This window comes from Eriocheir sinensis, chromosome 61 (assembly GCF_024679095.1).
Source record: "Eriocheir sinensis breed Jianghai 21 chromosome 61, ASM2467909v1, whole genome shotgun sequence".
Classification (NCBI taxonomy): domain Eukaryota; kingdom Metazoa; phylum Arthropoda; class Malacostraca; order Decapoda; family Varunidae; genus Eriocheir; species Eriocheir sinensis.
In genome coordinates, this window is record NC_066569.1 from 6,742,637 (window position 1) to 6,752,631 (window position 9,995).

At 45.7% G+C, this 9,995-nt stretch overlaps 1 protein-coding gene across 1 annotated transcript in view; it reads left to right on the forward strand.

Moving 5' to 3' along the window:
* Positions 1–9,995, forward strand: part of LOC126986288 (protein LMBR1L-like) — a 53,721-nt gene that overhangs the window by 15,468 nt on the left and 28,258 nt on the right. The window contains exons 2-5 of the mRNA XM_050842259.1: positions 502–635; positions 6,913–7,052; positions 8,220–8,323; positions 9,866–9,995. Coding sequence (XP_050698216.1) covers positions 502–635; positions 6,913–7,052; positions 8,220–8,323; positions 9,866–9,995 — 508 coding nt within the window. The remainder of the gene's footprint in view (positions 1–501; positions 636–6,912; positions 7,053–8,219; positions 8,324–9,865) is intronic.

Consider the following 9,995-nt stretch of genomic DNA (forward strand, 5'->3'; position numbering starts at 1 on the left):
ATGCCAGCTGTGGTGATGACGTGGATGTCTGTAATGGTGTGTTTTGCTTGGCGGTGGTGGTGGTGGCGGTGATGCATTAAATTGTGTTGCAGTGTATTGCTAGATTTTTCTGTTGCCTTGTGTTACCAGCTGTATATTTGTCTTGGGTGTTTCTGGTGGTGTTGCAAAGATCACTTATTGTTTAAGAAAGTCACGAGAAACAGTATTGTCATGTTGCTATTTGTTTTGAAGTTTTTCTCTCTGGTATTTTTTTGTGTTACTAATGGTGTATTTCTCGTAGGTGTTGCAGAGAGCATTTAATGTTGAAGAAAGTCACAAGAAACAGTATTGCAGTGTTACCATTTGTTTTGAAGTTTTTCCCTCTAGTGTTTCTTGTATTATACTATTAATGATGTATTTCTTGTAGGTGTTGCAAAGAGCGATTCACGATGAGGAAAGTCATAAGAAAAGTTGATGTCTTGCTAATTGTTTTGAAGTTCAGTGTTTCTTCTTCTCCCGCAGGTGTTCTTGGTGGTGTTGCTGCTGCTGTCTGTGGCCTCGCATGTGGTGGTGCTGCGGTACAGGCGGAGGGAGGCCCCCAACCTGCCGCCCCCCCGACATGGCGACGACGACGAGGCTATGGTGGACAGGATAGCGTGAGTACCCAACACGAACACACCCATAGAACACTGAACACCTCTCAACACCACCACCACACCCATAGAACACTGAAAAACACCTCTCAACACCACCACCACACCCATAGAACACTGAAAAACACCACTCTACACCAGTCAACACCACATCACCACCAGTCAGCATCACTACATCATCTCTCAACATATGCAGGTTCTAGATTATGTCAGTCAGTGGATCAAAGAGCGAGATGGCGCCACTATAAAGACCTGCCCGCGCCATAACGAGCTGGGGCCGACCACAAAGCCCCACCAGAGTCAGAATGTGAAAAAATAACATAAATAAGCAAATCAACCACTGAACACCACTTCTTCAATATGCATCAACACACCACCACCGCCACCACACGCCTCCCCGTCCTCCTTCTCCTCCTCCTCCTCCTCTTCCTCCTTAACTGTCACTGCACTTTATTTACCCTCCTCCTCCTCCTCCTCCTCCTCCTCCTGCTTTCATCTTTATTATTTATCCTTCCTCCTCTCTTTTTTTTCCTTCTCCTCCTCCTCCATCTTCGTTCGCAACTTCCTACGTTCATCATTTATCCCTCCTCCTCCTCTTCCTCTTCTTCCTCCTCCTCCTCCTCCATCATCTCACAACTTGCTGCGTCGTTCTTTCCCTCCATTTCTCCTCCTTCCTCTTCTTTCCCTCTCCTCTCTCTCTCTCTCTCTCTCTCTCTCTCTCTCTCTCTCCATTTTTTCCCTCCTTGTCCTTCCTCCTTCCTTCTCCACTTTTTACCTCATTTTTCTCCCTCCCCTTATTTTCCTCCTTCCTGTCCCTCCACTTTTTCCCTCCGTTACTTCTCTCTCTCTCTCTCTCTCTCTCTCTCTCTCTCTCTCTCTCTCTCTCTCTCTCTCTCTCTCTCTCTCTCTCTCTCTCTCTCTGTTCTCCTCCTCCTTTCTCTCTCTCTCTCTCTCTTCTCTCTCTCTCTCTACTCTTTCTCTTCTCTCCTCCTCCTTCCTTTCCTTCCTCCTTTCCTCTCTTTTCTCTCCTCCTCCTCCTCCATTTCCTTCCTCTCTTCCCCTCACTCTTCTCCTCCTCCTCCTCTTCCTCATCATCCTCTTCTCTTCCTCCTCTTCCCTTACCTTTCTTTCCTCTCCCTCATAATTTCCCTCTACTCTCACTTCTCTTCCTCTTCCTCCTCCTCCTCCTCCTCCCCACCCTTAACACTTTTAGCCCTTGCGTGTTTGGCATCTCGCAAGCTTTGTCACAGAGAGAGAGAGAGAGAGAGAGAGAGAGAGAGAGACGTAGTAACATGCTCAAGGGTGTGGTAGGGGGAGTGGGTGTAGGGGAACCGTATGACCTCAAAAAAGAGAGAGAGAGAGAGAGAGAGAGAGAGAGAGAGAGAGACTATAAATTATAACAGGTTAAGGTAGATAGGTTGGTAATTAGTCTTCCTCCTCCTCCTCCTCTTCCTCCTCCTCCTCCTCTTCCTCCTCCTCTTCATATTACCTCAATTCCTCCACCCTTCCTTTCTTTCCTTCCCTCCGTTTTTTTTCCAATTATTTATCTTCCTTCTTTTTATTCCAGTCCTTGTTTTTCCTTTCCTTCCATCCTTTCCTCCTTTCCTTTCCCTTCTTTCTTTCCTTCTTTTTCTTCCTATTTCTTTCCTTCCCTTTCCTTCCTTCCTTCCTTCCTTCCTTCCTTCCTTCCTCTTTCTACCCTTCCTTCTTACCCTCTTTTCCTTCCCCTTTCTTTCCCTTTCCTTTCCTTCCCTTCCCTTTCCTTCCTTCCTTCCTTCCTTCCTTCCTTCCTTCATTCATTCATTCCTTCCCTCCCTCCCTCTTTCTACCCTTCCTTCTTGCCCTCTTTTCCTTCCCTTCCCTTCCTTCACTCCTTCCTTCCTTTCCTTCCTTCTCTTCTCTTCCCCGTGCCTTTCCTTCCCTTCCCTTCCTTCATTCCTTTCTCTTTCTTTCCGTCCCTTCATTAATATTTTCCTTCCTTCCCTCCCTTCATCATCTCTCCCTTCACTGCCCCCATCCCTCCCTTCTTCCCCTCCTCCTTCCTTCATTCTCTACCCTTCCCTCCTTTATCATTCCCTTCCCTTCCCCTTCCTGCTTCCTCTTCCCTTCTTTTGCTCCTCCTCTTCCTCTTCCCTTCTTTTGCTCTTCCTCTTCCTCTTCCCTTCTTTTGCTCTTCCTCTTCCCTTCTTTTGCTCCTCCTCGTCCCTTCCCTTCCTCTTCCTCTCTCTTTCTCCTTCATTTCCCTTCTCTCACATCAGCTGATTTTTGTTTTTGTTTACATATGTCAGCTGGTCACGTGCTGGCGCCGTATGACCGAGAGAGAGAGAGAGAGAGAGAGGTTTTGCCTGTTTTAAAAGGTTTCGTGGAATGTTTTTTGTTCCTTTTGTGTCCGTTTTTTATTCTCTCTCTCTCTCTCTCTCTCTCTCTCTCTCTCTGCTTCAATGAAAACAAACATGTCTCTGTAAGTCTCCTCCTCCTCCTCCTCCTCCTCTTCCTCTTCCTCGTCCTCCTCCTCCCTTCCCTTCATCATCTCTCCCTTCACTGCCCCCATCCCTCCCTTCTTCCCTTCCTCCTTTACTCCCTTCATTCCTACTTTCATCTCTTCTGATTCTCCCTTCCTTTCTTTCCCTCCCTCCTTCCTTTCCTTCTCCTCTTCATATTTCCTTCCTTCCTTCCCTCCTCCTATTCTTCCTTCTCTTCCTTATTTTACTTTTTCGTTTTCGTGTTTTCCCTTCTCCTTTTCTTCCTCCTCATTTTATCTCCTCTCTATCTCTCTTTCTCACCTGTTATTCTCGTTTTTCTTCCCTTCCTTATTTCCTCCTCCTCCTCCTCCCTCGTTTATCTCTTTCTTACATGTTCTTTTCGTTTTTCTTTCCTATCCTCTCTTCCTCCTCCTCCTCATTCTCCCGTCTCCATCTTTCTCACTTGCTCTCTTCTTTTCTTCTCTCTCCTTACTTCCTTCTCCTCCTCTTCATATTCTTCTTTATCTATCATATTTTCCTTCCCTCCTCCTCCTCCTTCTTCTCTTGGCAAGGACGAGGAGGGGAAGATTGTGTAAGGGGTCCAATTAATATAAGGGAAGAACCTCCACCACTTGGTTATGGCTTTTAACTTGCGGGGAGAGGGAAGAAGGGGAAAGGGGGGAGAGAGGGGGTGGGGGGGAGAGGGGGAGAGGTGAGGAGGGAGGTGAGGGGAGGAGTGGGGAAGAGGGAGGAGGAGAGGAGAGGGGGAGGAGGGAGGAGGAAGAGGGGAAGGGAGGAGGTGTGGGAGAGGGGAGAGGGAGGAAGGAGAAGGAAGGGAATGAGAGGGAAGGGGATAGGTGTGAGGGGAACGAGGGAGGAAGGAAAGAGGGGAAGGAGAAGGGAATGAGAGGAAAGAGGAGGAGGAAGGAAGGAAGGAAAGAAGAGGAGAAGAAGGAGAAATAAGGAGAGAAGGAAAGGAAGAGAAAGTAGAAACAAGGGGAGAAGAAAAAAGAAGGGGAAGGGAAGGAAAGAGAGGGAAGAGGAAGAGAAAGGAGAGGAAAAAGAAGGGAAGAGGAAGGAAAGGAAGGGAAAAGTAAGGTGGGAAGGGAGGGGAAGGAAAGATAAAACGTTCTCTCTCTCTCTCTCTCTTTCTCTCTCTCTCTCTCTCTCTCTCTCTCTCTCTCTCTCTCTCTCTCTCTCTCTCTTGCCCGTTATGAGAGAGAGAGAGAGAGAGAAGAACAACGTCAGTTCGGGATGAAACAACGTCGGATCTCTCTCTCTCTCTCTCTCTCTCTCTCTCTCTCTCTCTCTCTCTCTCTCTATTATAGTATAATTTTGGTTCTTTTATGTTTATGGTTCTGTGTGTGAGAGAGAGAGAGAGAGAGAGAGAGAGAGTTGAATACCTTATGTTGCATTGTGATTATAAACTCTAAAAGAATGTGTGTGTGTGTGTGTGTGTGTGTGTGTGTGTGTGTGTGTGTGTGTGTGTGTGTGTGTTTAAGACTTTTGTAGGTAAGTGTGACAAATCTCCTCCTCCTCCTCCTCCTCCTCCTCCTCCTCTTCTTCCTCCTCCCACACACTCTTCTTACCGTTACTTGAGTCTTCCTGGTGAATATTGTGTGTGTGTGTGTGTGTGTGTGTTAATGAGATGGCGTGCAATTTCTTCTGCGTTTCCTCATAAACCTATTTATCTTCTTCCTCTTCTTCTTTTTCTTCCTCTTCTTCGTATGCCATTCTTTTTCTTTCTTTCACTTTATACTTTCGTTTCTTCTATGTCTTCTATGTCTCTTTCATCTTACCTTCCTTCTCTCCCTTCCCTTTTTCTCCTTTCCTTCTTCTACTTCCTTCCTTTCATCCCATTCTCTTCTTTCCTTATTCTCCCTCTCTTCCATCGTTCCTTCTTCATCTTCGTATCTTTCATCTTACCTTCCTTCTCTCCCTTCCCTTTTCCTCCTTTCCTTCTTCTTTTGCTCCCTTTCATCCTATTCTTTTCTTTCCTTATTCTCCCTCTCTACCATCGTTCCTTCATCTTCGTATCTTCCATGTCACCTTCATTTACTACCCTATCTATCTACCTTTCATCACATTTTTTTCCTTATTCCCCCTTTCTACTATCATTTCTTTTTCACCTTCGTATCTTTTCTATTGTATTCGTTCTCACTTCCATATGTATTCCTTATTTTCTTTTTTCCTTCTTCTTCTTCTTCTTCTTCTTCTTCTTCTTCTCCTCGCTGTGTTAAATGGACCGTCTATAACCTTGCGATGCGGACGTGTGTGTGTTTGTACGCGACGACCTTGTGTGTGTGTGTGTGTGTGTGTGTGTGTGTGCACGTAAATTTGGGTGCGGCGGCGGTGGTGTTTTAAGTGCATAGTGATGTCTGTTGCTATGGTGGTGTTGATGATGATGGTGGTGTGGTGGTGATGGTGTAGATGGTGGTGGTGATGGTGTTGTGGTGTTGATGGTGGTGGTGACTTGTTTTTGTGGTGGTAACGGTGGTGGTGATGCTGGTGTGTGTGTGAGAGAGAGAGAGAGAGAGAGAGAGAGAGAGAGAGTCATTCAGTACATTTAAACTTTACTCTCTGACCTCACGTGTTTGTAAGTTTGTTTGTTAATCTCTAAATATACATAATACCACGTGTTTAAAAGAATCATCCTTGTTTGTTTGTTTTCCCATGTGGTTGTTTACATACTGCTTGTCACGTGACTTTTGTTTACATCATACCACGTGGTTATTGTTTACATGTCATTACTAGGTTGATATAGTTAAGTTTGTTGATATATTCCCAAGACTTACTTTTGTTGCCAGTTCGACGTCTATAATTGTGTCTATTATATTATTTGCTTATTCCTCACATATATTTTGCCTTGCTCTTGATATATCTATACTTGAACTTACTCTTGATATATCTATACTTGAACTTCATCCATGGCTATATATTCTATTTATCCCTCACATATATTTTGCCTTACTCTTAATATATCTATCTCTTTATCCGTGGCTATATTTTCTATTTATTCCTCACATATCTTTGCCTTCTTTTAATATGTCAATGCTCCAACTTATCCATGGCCAAAGCAGCAGTTTCCTACCCCCAAAACATATTTTCTTCCTGACCCAACCTATTTTAATCAAACGTAAAACAGGCTATACCATCATACCAAGACCAAACATAACCCAGACTAGTCCAAACCTAAGCCAAACCAGACCAAACCAAACCAAGATCAAACATTCAAATCAGACCTCACCAAACCTTAAAAATAACGGGTCAAACCTAAACCAATTTGAACCAAAACAAATGTAAACTAAAACATACCAAATAAAGAGAGACCAGATCAAACCCAAACCAGACCAAACATTCACCAAACTCAACCTAAACCAAACCAAAACAAAACTAATTCAGCCTAACGAAACCTAACATCATCTAACCTAACGTTTCCCTAACCTACCCCAACCTAACCAAACTCAACCTAAACCACCAAACCAAAACTAATTCAACCCAACGAAACCAAACATCACCTAACCTAACCTTTCCCTAACCCAACCAAACTAGACCAAACGTTAACCAAACTCAACCTAAACCACCAAACCAAAACTAATTCAACCCAACGAAACCAAACATCACCTAACCTAACCTTTCCCTAACCCAACCAAACTAGACCAAACGTTAACCAAACTCAACCTAAACCACCAAACCAAAACTAATTCAACCCAACGAAACCAAAAATCACTTAACCTAACTTAACCCAACCCGCCCCAACCAAACTTCATCTCTCCTAACCTACCTCAACTAACCCCCCTTGTGTCTATGTCCTGCAGGCTGTGGCTCTGTACGTTCAGCCTGTCCGTGTCCCTGGGCGCTGTGCTGCTCCTGCCCGTCAGCATCCTCAGTAACGAAGTGCTAACACTCTACCGCGACTCCCTCTACGTCCAGTGGCTCAACCTGTCGCTGGTGCAAGGTGAGCAGAGAGAGAGAGAGAGATTGTTACACTGGTGGCAGCGGTGGGATAGTGAGAGAGAGAGAAGAGTAATGGATGAGATTTTATCTGGAACGGATGTGAGATGAGACAGTGTGTTGGAGAGAGAGAGAGAGAGAGAGAATACAATCAGACACCTGTGGAATGTTCTAATTATTTGGTATATATTTTTTAGCTTATTATTATTATTATTATTATTATTATTATTATTATTATTATTATTATTGTAGATTGTGTACTAACTCTCTCTCTCTCTCTCTCTCTCTCTCTCTCTCTCTCTCTCTCTCTCTCTCTCTCTCTCCTCCCTTGAATTCAATTGCTAATCTCTCCCATTATTCTGTTTACTCGTTGTCTCCCTTCTTCCTCCTTCCTTCCCTCCTCTCCCTCACTTGCATTCATCATGTCTTTCCTCTCTCTCTCCCACTCATCTCATTCCTTCCCTCCTCCTCATCTTCTTCCTCTATTCATTTCTATCTCATGTTATCTTTTCCGTCATCCCTCATTTCCTTCCTGTTATCTTTGCTCTGTTAATTTCTATCTCATCTCCTCCTCCTCCTCTTTCTCCTCCTTCTCCTCCTCCTTCTCCTCCTCCTCCTTCTCCTCCTCCTCCTCCTCCTCTTTCTCCTCGTCCTTTCGTATATCTTCATCTCTTCTTGTTGCATATCTTATTTCCTCCTTTTTCTCCTGTTTCCTGTTTTTCTTCCTGTATATCTCTTGTCTTCCTCCTCCTCCTCCTCCTCCTTTTTTTTTCTTGTTTTCTCATCTCTGTTTTTCTTTATTCCGCTTGCTCTTTTCTCTATCCTCCTCTCCTTGTCTTACTCTTTTTTCTTCCTTTGGTGTTTCTTTGTTATCTTCTTCCTCTCCTCCTCCTCCTCCTCCTCATTTCATATCTTTTCTCATCTCTGCTTGTTATATATATTTCTCTTGGTCTTCTTTTCCCATTTTCCTGTCCTTTCTCTTATAAAACATTTTTCTTCCCCTTCTTCTAACGATCTTTCTTTTTCTTCTTCTTCTGTTTCATCGTCATCTTCTTCTACTCCTACTCCTCCTCCTTCCTCTCCTTCTTCTCCTTCTTCTTCTTCTTCTTCTTCTTCTTCTTCTTCTTCTTCTTCTCCCTCCTCCTCCTCCTCCTCCTCCTCCTCCACGCAGGGCTCTGGAATATAATCTTTCTGCTGTCCAACCTGTCGCTGTTCGTCGGCCTGCCCTTCGCCTACCTCTTCACCGAGTCGGAGGGCTTCCCGGGATCCCGCAAGGTAAGATCGTGTGTTTGAATATATATGCATGTATTGGTGGGGGGGGGTGTAAGGGGTTATGGATAGGTGGGTTGGTGTAGGTAACGGGAGGGTTTGTGTATGTATGTACGAGTATATTTGTATGTATGTGTGTGTGTGTGTGTGGGGGGGGGTGAAGGAGTGCATGGAAAGGGTTGAAGGAAGAGGAGATGGGAGGGGAATGGAAGGGAAGAGAATGGAGAGGAAGGGAAGGATATGAAAGGGGGAAGCTCTCTGTGTGTGTGTGTGTGTGTGTGTGTGTGTGTGTGTGTGTGTCTGTGTGTGTGTTTTTCTCTCTCTCTCTCTCTCTCTCTCGCTCTCTCTCTCTCTCTCTCTCCTTCGAGCAGTAAAAGCCAACATCCTCCTCCTCCTCCTCCTCCTCCTTAACCTTCTCTCCTACCTCCCTGACCCTGACATTCTCTCCCTCCCTCCCTCCCTCCCCCCCTTTCTCTTCATCCATTTAGCAATATCTTCCTCCTCGTTTTTTTAATTCCTTTCTCTCTCTCTCTCTCTCTCTCTCTCTCTCTCTCTCTCTCTCTCTCTCTCTCTCTCTCTCGTAACCCAGCATTCCTTCTCGTCCTTTCCTCTCCCTCCCTCCCTCCCCTTTTACTCTCCCTGACCCTGGCGTTCCATCTCCCTTCCTCTCCCCTCTCTCCCTCCTCCCCTTCCCTCTCCTCTCCCCTTTCCTCCTCTCCTCGCAATCCTTTTAACTTATTTTTTTTCCTTCTTGCACCTCCCCTCCCTCTCCTCCCTTCCTCTCCCTTCTTCCATTCCGTCCTTTCCCTTCCCTTCCATTCCCTTCCCTTCTCTTCCTTTCCCTTTCCTTCCCTTCTTAGCCATTCTTTTCCCTTCCCTTCCGTTCCATTCCCTTTCCTTCTCTTCCATTCCTATTCCTTTCTCTTCCCTTCCCCTCCATTCCTCTTCCTTCCTCTCCTTCCCTGCTCTTCCCTTCCCTTCCCTTCCTTCCTTTCCCTTCTCTTCTTTACTAATCCCTTCCCTTCCGTCCCATTCCCTTTCTCTTCCATTCCTATTCCTTTCTCTTCCCTTCCCCTCCATTCCTCTTCCTTCCTCTCCTTCCCTTCTCTTCCCTTCTCTTTCCTATGCTTTCTTTACCTCCTCTTCCTTCCCTTCCCTTCTTTTCCCTTCCCCTTCTCTTCTTTCCCTTCCCTTCCTTTCCCTTCCCCTTCTCTTTCCTTCTCTGACATTCTCTTCCAATATCTTCCCTTCCCTTCTCATCTCTTCCCTTCACCCCCCTTCTTCTCTCCTCCCTTACTCTTCCCCTCTTCTTCCCCTTCTCTTTTTCTCCCCCTTTCCTCTCCCCTCTTCTTCCTCCCTGCCCCACTTAACCACTTCCTCCCCATCCACCTCTTCCTCTCCCCACGTCCCATTCAATACATCCTCAATAAACTCCCCTTTCTTCCCCTTCCTCTTGCCTCTTCTTTTCTCTCTTCCCCTCTTCTCTATCCTCTTCTCCTTCCTTCTTCCACTACCGACTCCTCATCCTCTTCCACTCCTCCTTCACAGGGTCTGAGGGCGCGGGTGGTGGAGACGGTGGTGGTGCTGGTGCTGCTGGTGGTGCTGGTGCTGGGCGTGGCTATGATCATCTCCCTGCTGCTCGGCTACTACCAGGAGGAGGGGCTGGCGCACATGATTG